Raw genomic sequence first — 26,857 nt, 5'->3', positions numbered from 1 at the left:
GTTGGTTTTTGGTTTCCGTCGTAACGATAAACAGCTGATTACGTTAGGGATACGACCACATCGATACGACGTACGGCACCAATGACTCCCACTTAAGAGCGAATTAATGGTGACTTAAGGGCGAATTAATGGTGACTTATAACCATAAAGCCATAACCAGATAAAACAGCTGATCGAACCTGCTTTATGGAAATCAATGTAATCGATTAATGGTGCCATACCATAACGCTAACTCGCTTACATTGATTTCCTTAAGGCAGGTTCGATCAGCTGTTTTATCTGGTTATGGCTTTATGGTTATAAAGGGCGAATTAATGGTGATCGAACCTACCTTAAGGAACTCAATATAATCGAGTTAGCGTTATGGTATGGCACCATTAATCGATTACATTGATTTCCATAAGGTAGATTCGATCAGCTGTTTTATCTGGTTATGGCTTTTTGGTTATAAGTCACCATTAATTCGGCCTTTAAATGGTGGTTATGTTGCGAATAGAGTGGAAGGCACTTGAATTCAGTGAAAGACACCCTCGAATAGAGTGGAATGAAGAACAGTAGGAAGAGCAGAGTTGCATTGGTTCAATAATTGCATCAATAGTAAAGATAAATTTAGAAAAAAAATTAAGTACTTGAGTATAAGCAAACATTTTCTTTCAATTACTGCAATTAGGTGTCCTAGATGCTATATATTCCAATATTATAACATTTTATGTCTGTTTAAAAATTTAACTTCAATATCCCCAAGATTTCCGTAATATGGCCATTAGTGATGTTTGTGTGTGTGTGTGCAAATTTTGAGCGATCAGCTGTTAGTTGCGCTACTTGGTAATTAGCACGTAATTTGGAAACAGACGTAAGAATTTGTTTACTAATTTTTACTAATTGTAAGATTTTTAAGTTGTATACGTTTTTTTTTTATCCAGCAAGCATCTCGGCTTACAGGCATAAGGATTTTACGAAATGAAGAGACGCAACATTGTGAAGAAGGTAAAGTTCAATATAAGAATGAATGACCTTTGCAACTGTTAGTGCGCTTTACCTTAAAATTACATAGTAAATTTTCATTACATGTTTTAATATACAAAGTTGTTGATTATTAAACTTTCCAGCTACTCATATACTAAAAACAATAGGTGAAGTCTATGTAGGACGGAGACGCTTCTACTGATAATGCCTTACTTAACCTTGCACACTTTTAATGTATCTACTTGTTTTCCATCACATCCAAAGGATTACGAATTAAAAAAAACCTAACTACATGAAATATTGCCTTTAACTAAATGTAACTTAATGTACACATGTATATATATGTTTGTGTACGCTCTATGAATTCCTAATTGGCGGTACAATGATTGAAGAGGTACGTATGTATGCATGCAAAAGTGTATCATAATCATGACTGCACTCCTCCATATCAGCACACGGGTCGGCTATACATTATTAAGGGACCAATTGCATTCCGGTCTTGTCTTTTCGCGCGAGCGGTCGTTCGGGTCATCCTCTACTCAACGTCAATTTTCGGGCTTTTTGCGTTGAGTGGAAAATTAAAATAGGCCACAAGCTTGGCTTCTGCCCTTCCCTCGGGCGTTTTGGCGGAGTTAGGAGATGCGTTGCCTCCCTGACCTGGAGTTGGGGTGGTTTCTGGAGCTCCTAACAGGAATCAAAAACTTGTGCATGTGTGTTTAATAACTGGCGTGGCGCCATGAAAGCCAATTCGCTTTAAATACATACATAATTGATCGTAATGGGTCGCGAAAGAAACTTGGCAACAGGCCACTGAAAATTAACGTTCATATACATACATACTTATGAAAATAAAATTCTTGAAAATAAACGGGGCAATTTAACGGAGTGTATATACTTGTAGATGAAAAAGCATGCTCGATTTACATTTTATGCAGTGTCATTGCATACATCTAACTGCAAATCTTATTGCAAAAAGACAAAAAGAACAAATAATGGGATTGAAAATACCCTTATTATATACTAATATAACGAAAAATAATTAACCTAATTGGACAAAAACCAACAATTGAATGGATAATTGATACCTAAAGTCAAATTGAAATAAATAAGACAAATTGAATATAACATGGCGTGGTGCCAAGTAAAAACCGAATAAATACCAGATCGCAAGCTGCTACACATGGGTATTACCATTGTGTACTAGTGGAGCCAAAATTACATACATACTTTGCAAAGTTAATCCAGAAATTAATCATCTTATTCATTGGACAATAACCTGGAACTTGGACTTTCAACGATAAGAAAAAAAAAAACGATAAAAAAAAGGGACCAATTGGTTTTATTCGGAAACCAAAGGGGTTTGACCTTTGAAATTTTGCACATAGGTTCTCAGGGAGTTCCCCAACAAGAATCAATGAGTAATTTTTAATTGGTATTAACAATTTACTAGTAATTAGTTGTTAAAGTTACCATGGTATAACTATAGCTTTTAATCTACATACGAACACGTTCACAAGAATTTTATACATAAGTACACTCTATAGTGTTTATAGACCAACAAACAACTAACTTCTTTTGTTTAAATTTACATATTATTGTAAAATTTAATAATTTGTTTATTTTCCGCGAACACGAGCATACGCCATTTGATCTAATTCACTGCTTGCTTGGTGCTACAAGACCGGCGAATGAAAAATGTTTTAAATAGTACCAACGAGGAAAACGGACCTCTTTCATTCAACTCCGTATATTTATTTCACGAAAAAATAGAAAATTTGGAATGAAAATTCGCGCGATTTTTTATTCCAACTTTTCGCCTGCGGCGCTTTTTATTATTTTTTAAATAATTTATATATATTTTATAAAACATTTAAAATTTGGGATAAAAAATCGCGCGACAAATAATAAACACTATATTTACTCCGTAGATAACTACACATATGTTATAAATTTTAATCCATTTGTAAATTTAAATACATTTAATTAACTAAAATTTTTTTTTGTCTAAAAATTTAAGTTGTGACTTAAGGTCAGTAAAAACAAGTAAAGAAGGCTAAGTTCGGGTGTAACCGAACATTACATACTCAGCTGAGAGCTATGGAGACAAAATAAGGGAAAATCACCATGTAGGAAAATGAACCTAGGGTAACCCTGGAATGTGTTTGTATGACATGCTTATCCCAGAGGGTTAGGGGATCAGAATATACCCGCGGTAGGTATGCCTGTCGTAAGAGGCGACTAAAATACCAGATTCAAGGGGCTGTGTAGCGCAACCCTTCAGGTTGCCAGCGCAATATATAGCTTCTCCAAACCCAATTGTCAACCTCACCTATCCGCGGCCAATCCTGTTTCACTAACAGACGAGGCTCTGGCGACCCCAAGCTCATTGAACTTGGGGGTGGGGAGGGGCGAATGGCCTGGAGGTTTAATGTGGCCACATAAATCGTTCCCGAGATGGTCGGGCTAGCACCTTAATGGTGCTGTGGTACCGGAGCTTACCTGATCTGTATCCGGCAAAGGACCATCACATCGATAACACTCCCCAAAGCCTTCGGGGAGCAACCTTATCGCTACAACAACAACAACAACATGCTTATCAAATGGAAGTTATTAAATAGTATTTTAAGAGGGAGTGGGCCATAGTTCTATACGTGGACGCCATTTAGGGATATCGCCATAAAGGTGGACCAGGGCTGAATCTAGAATTTGTTTGTACGATATGGGTATAAAATGAAAGGTGTTAATGAGTATTTTAAAAGGGCGTGGACTTAGTTCTATAGGTCGACGCCTTTTCGAGATATCGCCATAAAGGAGAACCAGGGGTGACTCTAGAATTTGTTTGTACGATATGGGTATTAAATGAAAGGTGTTAATGAGTATTTTAAAAGGTCGTGGGCCTTAGTTCTATACGTGGACGCCATTTAGGGATATCGCCATAAAGGTGGACCAGGGCTGAATCTAGAATTTGTTTGTACGATATGGGTATCAAATGAAAGGTGTTAATGAGTATTTTAAAAGGGCGTGGACTTAGTTCTATAGGTCGACGCCTTTTCGAGATATCGCCATAAAGGAGAACCAGGGGTGACTCTAGAATTTGTTTGTACGATATGGGTATTAAATGAAAGGTGTTAATGACTATTTTAAAAGGGCGTGGGCCTCAGTTCTATAGGTGGACGCCTTTTCGAGATATCGCCATAAAGGTGGACCACGGGTGACTCTAGAATTTGTTTGTACGATATGGGTATCAAATGAAAGGTGTTAATGAATATTTTAAAATGGAGTGGGCCTTAGTTCTATAGGTGGACGCCTTTTCGAGATATCGCCATAAAAGTGGACCACGGGTGACTCTAGAATTTGTTTGTACGATATGGGTATCCAATGAAAGGTGTTAATGAGTCTTTTAAAAGGGAGTGGGCCTTAGCTCTATAGGTGGACGCCTTTTCGAGATATCGCCATAAAAGTAGACCACGGGTGACTCTAGAAGTTGTTTGTACGATATGGGTATCAAATGAAAAGTGTTAATGAGTATTTTAAAAGGGTGTGGGCCTTCGTTCTATGTGTAGACGCCTTTTCGAGATATCGCCACAAAGGTGGACCAGGGGTGACCCTAGAATTTGTTTGTACGATATGGGTATCAAATGAAAGGTGTTAATTAAAAGGGAGTGGGCCTTAGCTCTATAGGTGGACGCCTTTTCGAGATATCGCCATAAAGGTGGACCAGGGGTGACTTTAGAATTTGTTTGTACGATATGGGTATCAAATGAAAAGTGTTAATGAGCATTTCAAAAGGCCGTGGGCCTTGGTTCTATAGGTGGACGCCTTTTCGAGATATCGCCTAAAGGTGGACCAGGGGTGACTATAATGCGTTTGTACAATATGGGTATCAAACGAAAGGTGATAATGAGTATTTTAAAAGGGAGTGGGCCTTAGTTCTATAGGTGGACGCCTTTTCGAGATATCGCCATAAAGATGGGCCAGGGGTGACTCTATAATGTGTTTGTACGATATGGGTATCAAATAAAGGTACCTATTAATGAGGGTTTTAAAAGGGAGTGGTGGTAGTTGTATATGTGAAGGCGTTTTCGAGATATCGACCAAAATGTTGTCCAGGGTGACCCAGAACATCATCTGTCGGGTACCGCTAATTTATTTATATATGTAATACCACGAACAGTATTCCTGCCAAGATTCCAAGGGCTTTTGATTTCGCTCTGCAGAACTTTTTCATTTTCTTCTACTTAATATGGTAGGTGTCACACACATTTTACAAAGTTTTTTTCTAAAGTTATATTTTGCGTCAATAAACCAATACAATTACTATGTTTCATCCCTTTTTCGTATTTGGTATAGAATTATGGCATTTTTTTATATTTCGTAATTTTCGATATCGAAAAAGTGGGCGTGGTCATAGTCGGATTTCGGCCATTTTTTATACCAATACAAAGTGAGTTCAGGTAAGTACGTGAACTAAGTTTAGTAAAGATATATAAATTTTTGCTGAAGTTATCGTGTTAACGGTCGAGCGGAAGGACAGACGGTCGACTGTGTATAAAAACTGGGCGTGGCTTCAACCGATTTCGCCCATATGGAAGCAAGGAAGAACTGGCGATCAGATATTAGCATACGATGTCTGAAGTGGGTAAGGAGAACAGATCTAGACGACTGGAGAAAATTTAACCTCCGATACAGATATTCAGGTTCCTTCATATATATTAATTTATGTAGCGTAGTGAGCGTTTTAAGTCTAATAAGGTTATCGAAAGAAATGTTTAGCAACCTGTCAGCATGATGAGAGACGTGGTCAAATCTTTTCAACCCATAGACATATCTAGCAATGTTTTTATAAACAATATTAAGTTTCCTATTGCATACATAGTCAAAATTAGAGTAAATTAAATGGGGTTAGCGAAAAAACACAAGCAGGTCCTTGGTGAACTCCACAAACAGGCGTCGGACCTTTATGCCGGGAATTGCCCGGTGAACCCAGTACTCAAAGTAAAGTATCCAAAACTTGCGGAAGAGGAACGCATACTCCCCAGGGAAACGCGTGTCACTCTGGCTCAACTTCGTTCTGGATACTGTAACAGGTTAAACTCTTACCTATCCAGAATCAACCCCGACATACAAAATGTATGCCCCGCTTGCAATGTGTCCCCACATGACACCAACCATCTCTTTAATTGTAATGTGGAACCAACGCCTCTAACACCCCTTTCCCTATGGTCCACCCCTGTTGAAACAGCAAGTTTCCTTGGACTCCCGTTAGAGGATATTGATGACAGTTTGTGATCGGTCGCGTCTGTTAGGTGGGGCGAAGCACTGCTACAACAACAACAACAACAACAACATTAGAGTAAATCTCACAACCATAAAGGAGCGTAAGTATTAAGTACGCTTTTGCTATTAGTAGACGAATATGTAACGGAGTAAAATATTGTGTAAGCCAGAGTTTACGAAGCATCCCATACACTTTTCCCACTGTGCGGAAGATGTGATCTTCCCATGTCAATGTTTTGTTAAAAACTACACCTAGATTTTTTGCCGTGTCAACGTATTCTATAATAGTGTTGTCTAAAATTAAATTTTCCATTCCAGTTTTATCTAGTGACTTCCTATGAATGACTATACATTTCGACTTCTTAGAGTTAAGACATAAGCCGTTCATAGAAGCCCATGTACCAATTTGACACAAATCGTAATTTAACATATTAATACACGAACTGGTACGATCACTAGGACACCACATATACAATTGTACGTCATCAGCATAAATGTGAATATTACAATACCTGAGAACACCAGGCAAATCGTTTATATACAAAACAAATAGCAGGGGACCAAGGATTGAGCCTTGTGGGACGCCTCTTAAAACACTGACGAAGTCAGACTTTCTGCTACAACACTTACTGACTGAGTTCGGTCGGCCAAATACGATCTGATGAGGGCTGTTGCACAGTTGGAGACATTAAATTGGTTGTCCAGCTTCTTGTAGAGAACGGTGTGGCCGACCGAGTCAAACGCTTTTGAATGGTCGAGAAGAGTTAGGAAAGCAGTAAAATTTTTGTCAACTTGTTCTCGAATATCCTCTATCACAGATAGGAGCGCCGTTTTATAGCTACGATTTGACCTGAATCCAGGCTGGGAATCTGTGAGAAGTTTATTATCCTGCACATAAGTATTTATCTGGCAGTGCAAAGTTCGTTCGACGACCTTGGAAAGGAAAGGCAGAATAGCTTCAGGTCTATACTCCTTGTTTTGCTTGGAGATTGGGATTACCTTAGCAACTTTCCAACATTTGGGAAATACACAGGACGTCAGCACAGAGTTAACCAAGTAGGTTAAGTGAGGAAGGATTTTAGGAAGAATTATTTTTAAAAATTTCGGACATATACCATCAAACCCCATAGCATTAGACTTTACTGAAAGAATGGCTTGAACGACATCACAATCATCGACACTAGCAAACTCAAGAGGACCAAAATCAACATTAGCGCGAATACAATAATTGTCAGCACATATATTGTCAGTTGAGATTGGCAGATTTACAAAATTTATATTTATCTCGTTAATGTCTACATCAGGGAGGACAGAAATATAACATTTGGATTTTCCGATACCGATATCTTTAATCGACTTCCAGGTTTCCTTCCAACTCAAAGCAGCACTAAACTTGTTATTATAAAATTTCTGCTTAGCTGACCTAATGGCTTTGTTTGCAGCGATCCTAGCTGCTTTGAAGCAGTTGTGAGCCTCCAGGGTTTTGTATCTTTTCCATCGTGAGTAAGCAAGGTTACGCTGGTGAATTAAGTGTTTTAGATTAGCATTAAACCAAGGGGTATTATTGTGTGTAGCAGCTTTGATTTTCACTGGCACATTGTTGTCGAAAAGCCTAATAATATGGTTCTGTAGGAATGATGCCTGATCATTGACCGATGTCAGCGTACGAATCAAGCTCCATTCGACCGCATTTAGGGAACTGTAATCTATACTTCTAAAATCACGATACGTAAAGGAACATTGGCTGGGTGACATTTGAAAGTTGTAACTAAGAAATATCAGATCGTGTTTTGAAAAGCAAGATGCAGACAATTGATCGTAGTGGTGCAATTTCAGGGGATCATTCACAAAAAATAAATCCAACAAAGAGGAATTTGAGTCAGTAAAGTGTGTAGGTGAAGTTAAATTGGGGGGAAAAATGTAAGAGACTCCATACTTAGCTTTAGAGTTGAGTCGACGAGAAGGTTTGAGTTGAAATCCCCAGCGATGATTATATTATCATAGCTTATAAGTAGAGGCTCGAGAAATTCAATAAAGCCAGAGAGTCAACTCCACGATTTGGTCTGTATGCACAGCCGATAAGAAGCCTTTTATTATTTATAGAGAACACGTCTACGAACACACATTCAACAGAATCACTTGGACTAGCACTACAGCAAAGTTTACAGGATAAACTAATTTTAACATATATAGCAACACCACCACCATGACCACGTCTATCAGCCCTGAAAAGTTGATATCCATTTAGTTGCACCAAATCATTTTTGTGACATGAAGAAAACCAGGTTTCGGAAATACATATAACATCTATATCAGAACCTTCAGATATGAATCTCAATTCATCGAGTTTTTTATATAGGCTTTGCGCATTGAGATGGATGACTTTGAGCCCTTTAGTACGTTTGCTGAATACGCGCAACAGTGTATGTAAGCAGTCTTTGGAACTATACAACCTATAGTCTAGGACCCTCACTATCTATGAGATATAAAGAATGCTCTGCGATGCGTAACAATAAAGACAACATAAATGAATGTTTACAAGTATGATAGGGAGAGGAGATAAAGACGGAAACGAAGAGACGGAAGAACTTAAGTAATATACCATACATAGAAATTAATTTATTGATCATTATTCGTTGGCGCATCATCATCTCGAAAGGAACTAGTGCTTTCTTCGCCGGTATTCTCAAGACGCTCTAGAAAATCCAAGCTTTGTATTGCCTTAGGGCTGACGTTGGCTGTTCGTCTGATATGTACCAGACCCTTAGAAAAAACCGCTACTACCTTTCTTTTCTTCTTTAGACGGATCGCTGCCTTGAAGATCGCATAGTTTTGCCTGGACAGCGAAGCATTTACATAAATCGGAGCATTTGAATTTATGCCCACATGAACTAATTGCAAACCCTTCATGTTTGGATTGTTTTGGCGCCTAAAGGTGCCTATACTTTTTAGCAATTTGTTTCTGTCTGTCGGCGACTGAAATTTTATTATTACGGCCGGATCTGTCACGCTGTTGTCTAGTTTCCGTAGCCGAAAAATGCTCATTATAGGAATTGGTTGCAATCTAAGAGTGGAACAGAGGTGATGAAGACACTTGCTAAGTTTTCTCCTTCCTTAAAGGGAATTCCGTGTACACGGACTTCACTTGCGGCAATATGGCTCTATTGCTTTGACGCATTGTTTTTGAGTGTTTTACTTCCTCTTCGAGATAACCAACGCGCTCGAACACGCTCTCCAGCTGAGTAACTCTTGTGGTAGTGGGCCATAGTTCTATAGGTGGACGCCTTTTCGAGATATCGCCATAAAGGTGGACCAGGGGTGACTCTAGAATGTGTTTATACGATATGGGTATCACATTAAAGGTATTAATGAGGGTTTTAAAACGGAGTGGCCCCTAGTCTTATATGTGAAGGCGTTTTCGAGATATCGACCAAAATGTGGACCAGGGTGACCCAGAACATCATCTGTTGGGTACCGCTAATTTATTTATATATGTAATACCATGAACAGTATTCCTGCCATGATTCCAAGGGTTTTATTTCGCCCTGCAGAACTTTTTCATTTCCTTCTACTTAAGATGGTAGGGTATGGGTATCACATTAAAGGTATTAATGAGGGTTTTAAAACGGAGTGGCCCCTAGTCTTATATGTGAAGGCGTTTTCGAGATATCGACCTAAATGTGGACCAGGGTGACCCAGAACATCATCTGTCGGGTACCGCTAATTTATTTATATATGTAATACCATGAACAGTATTCCTGCCATGATTCCAAGGTCTTTTATTTCGCCCTGCAGAACTTTTTCATTTTCTTCTACTTAAGATGGTAGGTGTCACACCCTTTTTACAAAGTTTTTTCTGAATTTATGTATATTTTTCGAAAAAAACCAGTCCAATCACCATGGTTTATCCCTTTTTTTGTATTTGGTATAGAATTATGGCTTTTTTTCATTTTTCGAATTTTTCGATATCGAAAAAGTGGGCGTGGTCATAGTCGGATTTCGCCCATTTTTAATACCAAGATAAAGTGAGTTCAGATAAGTACGTGAACTAAGTTTAGTAAAGATATATACATTTTTGCTAAAGTTATCGTGTTAACGGTCGAGCGGGCGGTGCCACGCCCATTGTCCAACAATTTTACTTATTTTCTATTCTGCGTTATAAGTTCAACGCCCCTACCAAGTTGCATCGCTTTATCTGTCTTTGGTAATGAATTATCGCACTTTTTCGGTTTATCGAAATTTTCGATATCGAAAAAGTGGGCGTGGTCATAGTCCGATTTCGTTCATTTTAAATAGCGATCTGAGATGAGTGCCCAGGAACGTACATACCAAATTTCATTAAGATACTTCAAAATTTACTTAAGTTATCGTGTTTACGGACGGACGGACGGACATGGTTAAATTAATTTCTTTTTTTGCCAAGATCATTTTGATATATAAGAAGGTCATATCTATCTCGATTAGTTTATGCCGTTACGGATTACCGTTATGCGAACAAAATTAATATACTCTGTGAGCTGTGCTCAGCTGAATATAATAAAATGCATGTGCAACTACCCATAGATGTTGCACCTAACCAAATATGTACCTATTTTCGAAAAAGCCATATTATCTTTTGCAGCAAATGCAGCGAAAATAAAATTTTGAATTTTTTCGTGTTTTTCTATTTTTCGTAAATTATTCTTAGGCATTCAATAAAGCAATAATGAGATACAATTTGTCCTATATTGGTGGGTTATCCATTACGCTATCGGTTGAATTAGTTTTAATCTGTAATCCAGCGTTTTTCAATAATATTTAGCCAATAATGCATGCCGCTGCAAAAATTAAAGTTTACCCAGTAAACATTTTAATTCAAAAAAGGAGTAAAAAAATATCTAAATTGGAGCGTTTACAGTCGATATTGGCTTATTTGGGAGGCCGAAACCAATGTATAGGAAAAACGTCGACGCCTATACAAAAAAAAAAAAAATAGCAAAGGTAACAATATTGTACAAATGTAATTCATTTTGTATTAAAATGAAAAATTGTCGTAACAAACTTTCAATATTCGTTTCAAACTCGCTTTGACGAACATAAATATTTTAAAAATAATAATTTTTGCATGCTAGGTTAGGAGCTTTTAGGCCGTTAAATTAAAGGTAAAAATTAAATTTCCTTTTTTCCTCCTACGCGTTTCGACGCTTTTCTGATTCCTACATTGCCCACTTATTTTGGACTCGTCTCGGATTCTGAAATTATGAGCGTCATGAGCATGTTTGAGGGGTAGCTTTGTTTGCATAAATATGTATACCGTATAAACATTCTCGAAGCGCTTACAGTTCTGGAGTTCAATATGGGTCCGAAATACGTGAAAAATATCAGCTTCAAAAATGCTACCACCTAAGAGCCTTTTATGACTCCAATTTGATGAATTTATGAACAAACGAAAAATATTAAAATCAGTAAACTAGACAGCCCCGGAATAAAAACTCAGAAATTTTTCTGCGAAAATTTATTCTAAATAAATAATTCAGATAATACTTACTTCATTTCTATCTTATCCTCATGGGAGTTTTGTCACAACAATTTTCTCCCCTATGTTTTCCGTTTCGGATATATGTCAAAAATTCTGCCTAAAAGCCCTCAAGTAGTGCCTTTAAAGAACTCAAAATTAGCAGTATATGACGCCATTAAGGCTCATATATGATATCGCAAGGAGGCCTGTGTAAGACTTACATATGTTAGAGGCAAAGTATGAGCGTGCTAAAAGTCATATAGCATTCGCTTCACGCTCCTCAATGAGCTAATAACGAGTGCAAACGATCCAAAGCTTGGACTCCTTTCAGCCTAATTGTCGACTCCGGTTGTTTGCTGGGTTGTTTGTTTAAAATCAAAATGAAATTTTTTTAATTTCAAATGACGTATAAATTTAATACCTGAATTTTAATTCCAAGCAGCCTCGATTCAAATGATTTTTATACTCAGTTGAGCAGAGCTCACAGTGTATATTAAGTTTGATTGGATAACGGTTGGTTGTACATATATAAAGGAATCGAAAATTTTTTTTTAAAGTAAAATTTTAACAAAAAATTTAATATCTTTACAGTATATAAGTAAATTATGTCAACATTCAACTCCAGTAATGATGTGGTGCAACAAAATACAAAAATAAAAAAAAATTTCAAAATGGGCGTGGCTCCGCCCTTTTTCATTTAATTTGTCTAGGATACTTTTAACGCCATAAGTCGAACAAAAATTAACCAATCCTTTTGAAATTTGGTAGGGGCATAGATTTTATGACGTTAACTGTTTTCTGTGAAAATGGGCGGAATCGGTTGATGCCACGCCCAGTTTTTATACACAGTCGTTCGTCTGTCCTTCCGCATGGCCGTTAACACGATAACTTCAGCAAAAATCGACATATCTTTAATGAACTTAGTTCACGTGCTTACTTGAACTCGCTTTATCTTGGTATGAAAAATGAACGAAATCAGACTATGACCACGCCCACTTTTTCGATATCGAAAATTACGAAAAATGAAAAAAATGCCATAATTCTATACCAAATACGAAAAAGGGGATGAAACATGGTAAGGTAATTGGATTGTTTTATTGACGCGAAATATAACTTTAGAAAAAACTTTATAAAATGGTTGTGACACCTACCATATTAAGTAGAAGAAAATGAAAAAGTTCTGCAGGGCGAAATTAAAAACGTTTAAAATCTTGGCAGGTATTACATATATAAATAAATTAGCGGTACCCAACAGATAATGTTCTGGGTCACCCTGGTCCATATTTTGGTCGATATCTGGAAAACGCTTTCACATATACAACTACCACCACTCCCTTTTAAAACTCTCATTAATACCTTTAATTTGATACCCATATCGTACAAACTCATTCTAGAGTCACCCCTGGTCCACCTTTATGGCGATATCTCAAAAAGGCGTCCACCTATAGAACTAAGCCCCACGCCCTTTTAAAATACTCATTAACACCTTTCATTTGATACCCATATCGTACAAACATATTCTAAAGTAACCCCTGGTCCACCTTTATGGCGATATCTCGAAAAGGCGAACACCTATAGAACGAAGGCCCACTCCCTTTTAAAAATACTCATTAACACCTTTCATTTGATACCCATATCGCACAAACAAAGTCTAGAGTCACCCCTGGTCCACCTTTATTGCGATACCTCGAAAGGCGTCCACCTATAGAACTAAGGCCCACTCCCTTTTAAAATACTCATTAACTCCTTTCGTTTGATACCCATATTGCACAAACGAATTCTAGAGTCACCCCTGGCCCACCTTTATGGCGATATCTCGAAACGGCGTCCACCTATGGAACTAAAGATTACTCCCTTTTAAAAAACTCATTAACACCTTTCTTTTGATACCCATATTGTACAAACAAATTCTAGGGTCACACCTGCTCCACCTTTATGGCGATATCTTGAAACGGCGTCCACCTGTGGAACTAAGGATTACTCCCTTTTAAAATACTCATTAACACCTTTCTTTTGATACCCATATTGTACAAACAAATTCTAGGGTCACCCCTGGTCCATCTTTATGGCGTTATCTCGAAAATGCGACCACCTATTCAACAACCACCACTCCCTTTTAAAACCCTCATTAATACCTTTAAGTTGATAACCATATCGTACAAACACATTCTAGAGTCACCCCTGGTCCACCTTTGTGGCGATATTTCGAAACGGCGTCCACCTATAGAACTAAGGCCCACTCCCTTTTAAAATACTCATTAACACCTTTCGTTTGATGCCCATATTGTACAAACAAATTCTAGGGTCACCCCTGGTACACCTTTATGGCGATATCTCGAAACGGCGTCCACCTATGGAACTAAGGATTACTCCCTTTTAAAATACTCATTAACACCTTTCTTTTGATACCCATATTGTACAAACAAATTCTAGGGTCACCCCTGGTCCACCTTTATGGCGATATCTCGAAACGGCGTCCACCTATGGAACTAAGGATTACTCCCTTTTAAAATACTCATTAACACCTTTCATTTGATACCCATATCGTACAAACGCATTCTAGAGTCACCCCTGGTCCACCTTTATGGCGATATCTCGAAAAGGCGACCACCTATACAACAACCACCGCTCCCTTTTAAAACCCCCATTAATACCTTTAATTTGATACCCATATCGTACAAACACATTCTAGAGTCACCCCTGGTCCACTTTTATGGCGATATTTCGAAACGGCATCCACCTATAGAACTAAGGCCCACTCCCTTTTAAGATACTCATTAACACCATTCGTTTGATGCCCATATTGTACAAACAAATTCTAGGGTCACCCCTGGTCCGCCTTTATGGTGATATCTCGAAACGGCGTCCACCTATGGAACTAAGGATTACTCCCTTTTAAAATACTTATTAACACCTTTCATTTGATACCCATATCGTACAAACGCATTCTAGAGTCAACCCTGATCCACCTTTATGGCTATATCCCTAAATGGCGTCCACCTGTAGAACTATGGCCCACTCCCTCATAAAATACTCTTTAATGCCTTTCATTTGATACGCATGTCATACAAACACATTCCAGGGTTTCCCTCGGTTCATTTTCCTACATGGTTATTTTCCCTTATGTTGTCACCATAGCTCTCAACTGAGTATGTAATGTTCGGTAACACCCGAACTTAACCTTCCTTACTTGTTAAATACCCAAAAAGATATACAAACAAGTAAAGGTGTCTAAGTTCGGGTGTAACCGAACATTATATACTCAGCGTGAGCTTCAATTGTACATTTCATTTCAGATAAATTATTTTTCTACATAACACGTGGCACCGCCCGTTTAAAAAAAGTTCTCCTCATTTCCTTACAATAAAACTTGATAAGTGAAATATCATTGATTCAAAACTATTTTTCGCTAAGTTAGAGCTTATTATTCTAGCCTACAACCCTTTTAAACTTGTTTTATATCTAAGTTGCCGTGGTCTTTAACCGATCCCGTCCATTTTTAATGGAAATATTTTCTGCTATAAGGAAAATATGTGTGCACAATTTCATTACGATATGTTAATTTTTCTTCGATTTATGGCTACCGAAACATAGAAAATTGCTTAGTCATAAAAGGGGCGGTGCCACGCCCATTTTTTTTATTGTTATAAATCCACTTGGGAAATGAAATACCATTGATATAAAGCTCTTTTTTCAAAGGTATGGCTTATTTTATTCGTCCACGGCCCTTTTAAAAATCTTTTATATAAAAGTGGGCGTGGTCCTTAACCGATTTTGTAAATTTTTCTTCAAAGCATTCCTTATAATAAAGGCAAACTCTCTGGCGAATTTTGTTACGATAGGTTTAACGATTTTTGATTTATGATTAATAATATTTGTAAAATTGATTTTATCACAAGTGGGCGGTGCCACGCCCATTTAAAAAAAATTTCAAATTTTTATCAAGAGTCTCAATATGAGTCCACGTGTCAAATTTCAACATTTTAGGTGTATTATTTACTAGATAATCAGGTTATTGTGTTTTCCAAAATGTTCTATATATAAAAAGTGGGCGTGGTTATTATCAGATTTCGCTCATTTTCAATACCAATCTATTCTGGGTCCAGATAAGCTAGTGTACCAAATTTGGTGTAGATATCTCAATATTTACTCAAGTTATCGTGCTAACGGACGGACGGACATGGCTCAATCAAATTTTTTTTGATACTGATAATTTTGATATATGGAAGTCTATATCTATCTCCATTCCTTTATACCTGTACAACCAACCGTTATCAAATCAAAGTTAATATGCTCTGTGAGCTCTGCTCAGCTGAGTATAAAAAATAATATTCCGGGTATTTTCCTGGTATTTACCCATAAAAATGGTAAATACCCGGTAGAATCCCAACTCTATGTATGAAAAATTTAGTTCAATTTGGGCTTTTATGTAGAAAACTTGACTAATTATTTCATTAAGCCTCTGTGTGAAAGTGGCATTAGGTTCAGCTTTCATTACAAACTACTTCATACAATACATTGCACATTTTAACGAATTTTTGCTTTTCTCACTTTTAGAAAAAAATTTCCCCTAGCAATTCAAAATCTTCTTTTGATAATGGCTCGCCTACGAAATATATCTATACCGGGCGCATGTTGGAGCTAATCGAAGCCTATAATGTTGCTGTAAAAATTTTATATCCAAAATATCCATGGTACATTTTACCTGGTCATCTCATATATGCCGTTTATAATCGTTATATGAAATATTATAAGGACAAATATCGTCTAGTGCCCATACCAAATGCCTTGTATGAGGTTTTAATAAGTAAAGAACTTATCAAGTCGGAGCATATTATTTTCGCAACACAAAATATTTATGATGAATACACCGAATCAGTTGATGTGAATTTTGTTAATTTGGTTATATCTTCTGAAGGTGGTTTGCATGGTCGTGAAATCGTTAGTAGCAAAAATAAATCCAAAAGTGTAGTCACAGCAACGGAAGATGTTATTAAACAAATGCTGAAATACGCGCCACATACAATTGTTACACAATTACTACTAACCGCCTCTAATAGTCAGTCCAATTGTATTTTTGTCAAAGAAAATTTCTATGCTAATTTAATGGATCGTTTTCGTGTAACAAATGATTCGAATAGGCGTACGCGTTTCTGGGCGCGTTTGGAACATTTGAGCGATGAACAAACAATTCCAAATATTGCAACTAAAGCGCATATTTATTTATTGAATAGTCCATATGATTTGCCAGCCGATGTATCCGAATTAATATTGACCAATTTTTTTAATACACCACGTCTGTTGCATCGTGGTCATACATACCGTATTGATGTTACAGCTCAATTAGTGGGCACCGCTACGTATGCGCATTATTATTTGATTTTCGCTTATCTCAAACATCTTTATTTTCGTTGTGCACATCTTGAATTAAAAAGTAATGATTTTGAATTACAAGCGATTGTTGCGAAAAATTTCACCAATTTAGTGCAAGTACCACACACGCATCACTTTCTACCACGACAGCTATTGGATGATATAGCAATAACCGAAAATTATCCGTCGGGTTTGAGACGTTCGTATCGCTTGTTGCGTGATTCAATCGATGCTTTTTTGCCGAAAAAATCTGCTTGCTTATCATCCAAACATATTTATCCAATATTTTTGTTGCAAGGAGAGCGAGGTGCTGGCAAAACGAAATTGACCAATGCTGTAGCACAGGAATTGGGTCTTCATGTGTTTGGTGTTGATTGCGCCGAAATAGTATCACAAGTGCCATCACATACTGAAATGAAATTGAAAACAGTTTTTGCAAAAGGTGGCATCAGTGAACCCCTGCTTATATGTTTTCATAATTTTGAGGTATGTGTGATGCATGTATTACATATGTATATGAGTCCAACATTTGTAATTTTTAATGGAAAAAATCTTGAAAACTGTCGTCGTTTTTCGTGGGCATATTTAAATTAACCAAGTGCAAAGTATGGACGTTTATTTTCTTAGGTTCAAAAAAAAGAGACACTTCTATTTTTAGTTAAAAAATAGCAGATACATCTTGAAGTAAGCGTTTCCGGATACGAAACACCTACAATTTAAATCTTCATTCTATATGTTATTGCTAGTTTTATGCAAGATGGGAGTCCAAAGCTCTTAATCAATATTTCATGTCGCAATACCTACCGAACTATATACTCATACCTCCACCAATCAGCGGGAATGTACTTTGTGAAATCCCAGCTAGCATTTTTTGAAAATTTTGATCAAAAAATATTTAAATATCATACCTCAAGATGATTAAAAACGTTCAAATTTAAAAGCACTTACTGTTCGAAAATTAATGTATCGTCGGGAGAAAAATGTACCTTAAATGTGATTGTTCTTGAATAATCGTTTATGATTCCTATTTCGAAACGCTTTTTATTCATATTTGATATTATTGTAAAATTGAGCTTTAATTGTTTTAGAGTAATATTTGACTGCTTTTCACAGTAATTTTCTTATCATATTCGTAAACATATTTCAATCGTTTTGGTTGAGAATTTTTAAAAATTTTTGAATGTGATTATGATACATTTATTCGTCATATCTCATTCAAAATAAGATACTACATAATAATCTTATTTCATCAGTGGAAGAAAGCATGCGGAAGTGAGCTATTTGAACCACAGGTCATTCGCAAACAAACTTGACCGATATACACCTGCGACCACAACATCCAACATCAGCTATTATCGTCTACATCTTAAAATACGGATACTACACGGGATGTTGAAGCCGTATCCAGGTATGTCAAGATAGTTTCACTTACCTGGGGTTCAAATAGCTCACAACCTTTGTATTGTCCAACTATTATGTATTTTCTGGGAAGCCGAAGGTGGAGAAATGGTTGGGGAAATCTTCGATCACGAGCAGCATTTAAATTATTTCTTGTCTTGAAGAATATCTTTTGTATAAATAATAAAATTTGTATATATTGTTACGAAAATTAGCAACACTAAGGGGTACTGCCATCTCTAAGCCGATGCTAAGCAGCGCCCTGTATGCACATCCATAAATCAATCATTATGTATCTACATAAACGAATCAATCATTATGTCTACACATATGTACGTGCACGCAGCGGAGAAGCAACGCACAAACATGCAGATATCTTATCTGAGATATGCAATTATAATTGTGAAAGTATCGCTCACAAACACACGCGCATATGAGAGCTATATACGTACATCTGTAGTTATAATTATGGCAGATAACCAACTAGTAGATTATAGAACAGAAGTGCCTAGAAGATGCAACGAGGAAATCAAAGAGTATAAAAGGCCGCAACAGTAGAGGCACTAGATTCAGTTTTGATTAAGCACGCTATCTGTCGAGCAATAGTAGATTTATTTATTGTGAAGTACTTTAATAAAGGCCATTTTGCATTATTAAATATTGGAGTTATTTATTCAACAGTTTAGTGATTCGAACTTATTAGAAGATTTGAAATAAGCGGAATTGCAGTAAATTCGTTACAATTGGTGTCAGAAGAGGAATTGTTGAATAAATTCCGAAGATTGGGAATACAACTTGGACATGGCAAAGTTGAGTGAATTGACGATCCAGCAACTGAAGGAGGAGTTGGAAGTCCGTGCATTGGCTACTTTTGGCGATAAATCCCAGCTACAAAAACGACTAAGTGTAGCCATGGTATTTGAAGGAATCATCAATGCTGAGGAGTATGTCTTTCATTATGACAAAACAACAACAAAAATGGAAGAAAAAAACGAAACACCGCAGACAGTGACGAGCACAATATCTGTACAAACATCGACAATGGCATCTCAGCTGGAGTCACAGGAGGCACGCATTTCAGAAATGGCGTCGCGAATGTCATCTCAATTGGAAGAACAGAAGACATATATGTCATCTCAACTGGAAAAGCAAGAGGCACGTATATCTGGAATGTCGACAAAAATTTCGAAACAGGTATCATCGCAGCTCTTTGCGAAACTGGAAGAGCAGGATGCAAAAATTTTACAACTCGAGGACAAAATTGATGCTGAGATAGAAGCGTTGAAAGGTCTTATGCAACAGTTACAACTAAATCGCCCAGCTGTTCCAGCGAGCAATCCGAAGGTAAAAACTCCATCTTTTGACGGCTCTGTTCCTTTCGAGGTATTCAAGCTTCAATTTGAGAAGACATCAGCAGTGAACAACTGGAATGCTGAAGATAAAGTTGCTGCTCTATTCGTAGCATTGAAGGGGCCAGCAGCCGAAATCCTACATACGATTTCCGAAGGAGAGCGGAAAAACTATGAAGCATTGATGGCCGCTGTCGAGAGACGTTATGGAAGCGAGCATAGAAAACAGATATACCAAATTGAGTTGCAAAACCGTTACCAAAAAGCAAATGAGACGTTACAGTAGTTTGCTTTGGATGTTGAAAGATTGGCTCATCTTGCAAATGCGGGCGCACCCGTGGAATACACTGGAAGGGTAAAGATTCAGAGCTTTATTAACGGCATACGGGACGTCGAAACGAAGCGAGCCATATACGCGAACCCAAAGCCAACATTTGCAGAAACGGTATCCCATGCACTGACTGAGGAAACAGCGTCACTTTTGAGTAAGCCCGCATACAAAGCTCATCGCGTGGAAGTGGAAAGGCCAGATTGGGTAGACACAATTTTGGAAGCACTGAAGGGATTACAACAAAACAATGCCGGAGTTATAGGTGTTTCAAGTGCGGCAACCCAAGTCACATTGCACGTCATTGCAGCACCGGTCATGGTAGTTCCAACTTGGCTGGTCGTAAACGCAAAGCTGGAGGAGATAAACAAGAGCGAGTCAAAAGTAAAGATCGAGAACTTGCCCCAGCTGTTGAATGTCGTGTGATACCTATCTCGCAAACTGGAAGGAAATCGAGCAGTCCTACCGTCAACGGAAATGTGGATGGCAAGCAGCGTGTACTGACTGTAGATACGGGCGAATCTCATTCCTTGATCCGATCTGATTTGGTCAACAGGAGAGTAAAGCCATTACCTGGAGCAAGATTGCGTACGATTACTGGCGAGTATAACCAAGTCCAGGGAGAAGTGGTATGCGAAGTCTTAATTGGGGAGGCCATGGTTCTACACAAATTCGTTGAGGTAGAGATCGTTGATGAAGTCATATTGGGAGTGGATTTCTTAGTTGACTACGACATCAGGGGGCCTACTCTGTATTGCGATGCGAAAGGCAGTGCGATGCGAAAATAAATTGCGATGCTAAAGGTAATTGGAACTCTGTAGCGCTATCGCATCGCTAACAATGTCGCTTTTTTATTTTTCGCTAATTTTTTGCTTGAGTATGCATCACTGACCAAACTCAAAGAAAGAGAACAAAAGAAACAAGGTGATTACAATTTCAGCAAACGATTAATTTTTGTTGAACAAATTAAAAAAAGGATTCTGTAGCATTATGGAACGATTTAAATGAAGAAAGGATTGATTTAAATGAAGAAATCCTCCCAGTTCAGAAATTGAACTGGAAGAAGTGAACGTGATAAATATGTGGAAAATCATAGAATGGGAAATATTGCTAGTTGTATCAGAGAACAAATAAAAAATGACATGATTTCAAATAGAAATGCTTTATAAAAAAGTGGTTTCGATTTGTTATTTATTTATGTATTTTAAGTCCACTAGGATTACAAATTGTTGCTTTTGTGTTTGTTTTGTTTTTGAGTTGTCCTATATATTTTTAAATGAATATAAAGATATCAATTTATAAAATCATCAATTAATACTTACATATTTGAACAATGCGAATGCCTATTACTTGTAGCAAGAAAAATGCGAAAATGAATGCTGTTTGACATTCGCTTTCGCTTTACAGAGTGCCGGCAATGCGAAAAGGGAGAAAAATTGCGAATGGGCAAAATGTGAATGCGAAAGTCAAAATATACATGCGAATGTCAAGATACAGAGTACCGATTTTGCGATTTCGCGTATTTTTTCTTTCGCATCGCAATACAGAGTAGGCCCCCAGGATCGATATGCAGAGAGGGATTATGCAGTATAAGAACCAGTATGTGCAACTTAACTTCAGTTTGGAAAAAAGGTTCTGCAGTAAGCGAGTGCTGGTGGAGGATATTCGACAGAGACCACGAAAGTCAAGGAAAGTAGATCGAGCAAAGGTTGATGGAACAAATGGGCCAAACAAATCAAAACCGAAGGTACCTGTGAGAGAAACACTTGCATTGAAAAGCCCTAACGGACGCACTAAAACGAAGGAAAAAATTTCGCAGAAAGAATGCAAGGATGGTTTCAAGCCAGGACACACTACTGTTGTGAAGCGTCGGAACGATACTTATTATGGAAAGCAAATCCGTCAAGCGCAATCTCTACGAAGTAGTTCATTGGCCAAACAACAGAGTGTGAAGGAACGAACCAGGGTAATGAGTAGTACGATGAAACACAGATACGATGAGAACAATAATTCTGAAGGTTTCTTGGCGGGAGATTTGGTACTGTTATACAAGCCTCACCGACGGAAAGGTGTTCCATCCAAGATTCGGTGCAGTTGGGAAGGCCCGTACAAAGTTGTAAAGAAGATCAGTGATACCATCTACCGCATACAAACCATTGGGAAACCACGGAGTAGAAGAGTGGTACATTTTGAGATGCTAGCGGCGTTTAGATCGGGAGATTTGTCTGTATGCACATCCATAAATCAATCATCATGTGTCTACATAAACGAATCAATCATTATGTCTACACATATGTACGTACACGCAGCGGAGAAGCAACGCACAAACACATGTATATATCTTATCTGAGATATGCAATTATAATTGTGGAAGTGTCGCTCACAAACACACGCGCATATGAGAGCTATACACGTACATCTGTAGTTATAATTATAACAGATAACCAACTGTTAGATTCTAGAACAGAAGCGCCTAGAAGATGCAACGAGGAAATCAAAGAGTATAAAAGGCCGCAGCAGTAGAGGCGCAAGATTCAGGTTTGATTAAGCACGCTATCTGTCGAGCAACAGTAGAGTTATTTATTGTGAAGTACTTTAATAAATGCCATTTTGCATTATTAAATATTGGAGTTATTTATTCAACAGTTTAGTGATTCGAACTTAGTAGAAGATTTGAAATAAGCGGAATTGCAGTAAATTCGCTACAATATTTATTCTGAGCTTCGTGATTGAAAAAGTAAAATTTTAACAAGTATAAAATTCATTATTCAGTCAACAAATATATTCATAAAAGATTCAGAAAGCTGAATTAAAAATGATTATAAATTCTCGATCACCTAAAGTAAACACATTTGATTTAAAAATAATTCCAAAATGTGATTGAAAAACTATATTCAGTTTTTGATCATCAAAGGTAAGCAAAATTGATTATTCCTTGTGTTGTTTTTTATGAAATATAAAAATTTAATCATAAAAGGATTTCAAAAGTGATTGAAAAATGATTTTCAGTTTTTGATCTTCAAAAGTATTCATATTTGATTATTTCTTTTGTTCAATTGTTTAATTTTAATTATTTAGTCAGAAAGAGTAATCAAATTGTACTGATATGTAGGGAAATTCAAAATGTAATAATCTAAATACTGAGTGGGATATAACAAGTAAAGGCATCTAAGTTCGGGTGTAACCGATCATTATATACTCAGCATGAGCTTCTATTGTACATTTCATTTCAGATAAATTACTTTTCTACATAACACGTGGCACCGCCCGTTTAAAAAAAAATGTCTCCCCATTTCCTCTTACAATAAAACTTGATAAGTGAAATAGCATTGATTGAAAACTATTTTTTGCTAAGTTATTGCTAATTATTCTAGTCTACGACCCTTTTAAACTTGTTTTATATCTAAGTTGCCGTGGTCTTTAACCGATCCCGTCCATTTTTACTAGAAATATTTCCTGCTATAAGGAAAATATGTGTACCCAATTTTGTTACGATATGTAAATTTTTCTTCGAGTTATGGCTCCCGAAACAGAAAATTGCTATAAAAGGGGCGGTGCCAACCACATTTTCAAAAGTTTTAGTGTTTTCTAATTTAAAGTTATAATTCAAATTAGAAAGTAAAAATCTATTGATACAAAGCTATTTTTCGCTAAGATATAGCTTATTATTTTCGTCTACGGCCCTTTTAAAAATCTTAACTTTGATTGGATAACGGTTGGTTGTACAGGTATAAAGAAATCGAGATAGATGTCTATATCTCCATATCCTATATATCATTCCATATATCAAAATCATCAGTAACGAAAAAAAATTTGATTGAGCCATGTCCGTCCGTCCGTCCGCCCGTCTGTCCGTTAACACGGTAACCTGAGTAAATATTGAGATATCTTCACCAAATTTGGTACACGAGCTTATCTGGACCTTGAATAGATTGGTATTGAAAATGAGCGAAATCGGATGATAACCACGCCCACTTTTTATATATTTAAATTTTGGAAAACACAAGAAACCTGATTATTTAGTAAATAATACACCTAGAATGTTGAAATTTGACATGTGGACTGATATTGAGACTTGATAAAAATTTGAAAAAAGTTTGTAAAATGGGCGTGGCACCGCCCACTTGTGATAAAATCAATTCTACAAATATTATTAATCATAAATGTAAAATTGTTAAACCTATCGTAACTATTGCCTTTACTATAACACGACATTAAATTGGAAAACACTTAAATTAAAAAAAATGGGTTTGGCACCCAATTGTCTAAACAATTTTCAATGTTTCGGGAGCCATAACTCGAAGAAAAATTTACATATCGTAACAAAATGGGGTACAAATATTTTTCTTATAGCAGAAAATATTTCTAGTAAAAACGGACGGGATCGATTAAAGACCACGGCAACTTAGATATAAAACAAGTTTAAAAGGGTCGTATACTAGAATAATAAGCTATAACTTAGCAAAAAATAGTTTTGAATCAATGATATTTCACTTATCAAGTTTTATTGTAAGAGGAATGGGGAGAGATTTTTTTTAAACGGGCGGTGCCACGTGCTATGTAGAAAAGTAATTTATCTGAAATGAAATGTGCAATTGAAGCTCGCGCTGAGTATATAATGTTCGGTTACACCCGAACTTAGACACCTTTACTTGTTTTCTTATATTTTGAGTTTAATTTAAGAAACATAGCGAAGGGCACACATAGGACATTAATTACTAAAACGAATCTTGCTAAATAAATTTAATTTTCTCTAGATATTTGGCATCGACAATGAAGGAAATGAGGATCTGCGTTTATTATCCGCTTTTCAAGTACAAATCGAGGAGCTTTTCACGCACGATCGTAAGCATCCAATAATCATTGTAGCATTGACCAATGAAAAGTTTCTCAAGCCAATGATACAAAGACTTTTCTTAGAAGTCGTTAAATTAGAAACACCAACTAAGGATGAACGTTACAATATACTTTGCTGGTTACATGCACGCGCAATATTTAACGATGCTATTTTCAATCAAAAGGTATTTGCATCCTTACCACTTTTCAGTTTAGATCAAAGAGATCGTTATATGTTACAAATCTCAAAAGATTGGTTGAAAGTTAAATCGATTTTAAAGGATGTTGCAGACAAATCGCAAGGCTTCTTGCTGGGCGATTTGAAACTCTTATACGAGCATGCAATACGTGCTTCGCGCAATAGCCGTGATATTAAATTGAATTCATGCCTCACTTTTGCACACTTCGCAAAACATCTTACCGAAATGCATATGTCATTTGCTGATAGTTTGGGTGCGCCTAAAGTGCCCAAAGTTTTTTGGTCTGACATTGGTGGGCTATATAAACTTAAAGATGAGATTCAGAGTAGCATTGGTTTGCCATTAAAGCATATGCATCTGATGGGTAAGAATTTAAGGCGTTCGGGTATTTTACTTTATGGTCCACCTGGCACTGGCAAAACCCTAGTTGCCAAAGCTGTAGCGACTGAGTGCAATTTAAGTTTTCTATCGGTGCAGGGTCCCGAATTGTTGAATATGTACGTCGGTCAGAGCGAACAAAATGTACGTGAAGTTTTTGCTCGTGCACGTTCAGCAGCACCATGTGTGCTCTTTTTGGATGAATTGGATTCTTTGGCACCAAATCGTGGTGTAGCTGGTGATTCAGGTGGCGTTATGGATCGTGTTGTGTCACAATTACTTGCTGAAATGGATGCTTTAGGTGATGCTACAAAACCCATATTTATTTTGGCTGCCACGAATCGACCTGATCTTATTGATCCCGCATTATTACGTCCCGGCCGATTCGATAAATTATTCTATGTGGGTCCTTGTTCTACAACGGATGATAAAGCAGCTGTTTTGCGTGCACAAACACAGCGCTTTCACTTGGCAAAGAATCTTAATTTGGACGAGATTGCTGAACGTCTTAAAGGTGATATGTCTGGTGCTGATCTATATTCAATATGTTCAAATGCTTGGCTATCGGCGGTTAGACGTACGGTTGATGAGTATCTTAAAGGTAAATTTATATATTCTCTAACTAATTGGTTTATATGTACATACGTATAAACATACATATTTTTTGTGTCTTCAGTTAATGCTAGCAATGAACAGTTAAACGCTGATCAAGTAATTGTTGAGACTGAGGATTTCACAAAATCCTTCAACAAATTCGTACCATCGATTAGTAAAAGCGACTTGGATTATTTCAATCAATTGAAGTCGTCGTACAGTTTGTAAACCAAAAACGATGAATATTTTCTTAAAGCTCAAAGATGATGATATACGACAAGTTGAAAAGGGTCCGGTTTTTGGTGTAGACAACGCTATATAACGGCTATTGATATATATATATAACGGTTATTGATATATATATGTATATATATATATATATATATATTTATTTTTATGAACTAATTAACTATGTAGAAATTATATATTTAAAAAGTTCAATGATTTGTTATGGAATTATAGTTTATTTTCGTTTAATAAAGCATACACTTAATTCAAAGTTGTTTCAAAGCGAGATCCGTATTTATAAGCTATAGTGGGTAATAAAATTACAATCCATTAAGCCAAATTTACATACTAGATGTTTACGACGATCACTTTATCGGCGGCGGCGGTGTAGGCTGTATTATATACCGGTGGTGGCGGCGCGCCGGCGTACGCC

The 26,857-nt window shown here is 37.0% G+C and overlaps 2 protein-coding genes and 1 long non-coding RNA gene across 6 annotated transcripts in view; all 3 read left to right on the top strand.

The window, feature by feature from the left end:
• Window positions 1-26,857, top strand: part of LOC137243756 (uncharacterized) — a 170,316-nt gene that overhangs the window by 90,719 nt on the left and 52,740 nt on the right. The gene's annotated exons all lie outside the window — the stretch shown is intronic.
• Window positions 770-26,712, top strand: Pex6 (peroxin 6). 4 transcript variants are annotated; one of them, XM_067771825.1, is made up of 6 exons: window positions 787-853; window positions 924-987; window positions 1,110-1,360; window positions 16,298-17,599; window positions 24,946-26,203; window positions 26,279-26,712. In XM_067771825.1, the coding sequence occupies exons 3-6, from the start codon at window positions 1,349-1,351 to the stop codon at window positions 26,422-26,424; spliced, it is 2,718 nt and encodes a 905-aa protein (XP_067627926.1). In that variant the 5' UTR covers window positions 787-853; window positions 924-987; window positions 1,110-1,348; the 3' UTR covers window positions 26,425-26,712. The 4 variants fall into 4 exon arrangements, with proteins under 4 accessions (XP_067627925.1, XP_067627926.1, XP_067627927.1 ...); XM_067771824.1 differs by lacking the exon at window positions 1,110-1,360 and having other exon boundaries at window positions 770-853; XM_067771826.1 differs by lacking the exons at window positions 787-853; window positions 924-987 and adding an exon at window positions 1,033-1,053.
• Window positions 4,910-5,605, top strand: LOC137246384 (uncharacterized). The gene is made up of 2 exons (XR_010951464.1): window positions 4,910-5,420; window positions 5,470-5,605. It is a non-coding gene; the product is annotated as an uncharacterized lncRNA (long non-coding RNA).

The sequence above is a fragment of the Eurosta solidaginis genome, chromosome 3 (assembly GCF_040869045.1).
Source record: "Eurosta solidaginis isolate ZX-2024a chromosome 3, ASM4086904v1, whole genome shotgun sequence".
In the NCBI taxonomy this organism is placed as follows: Eukaryota; Metazoa; Arthropoda; class Insecta; order Diptera; family Tephritidae; genus Eurosta; species Eurosta solidaginis.
Note: the sequence above shows the minus strand (reverse complement) of the source record. Positions and strands in the feature narration are given on the sequence as shown.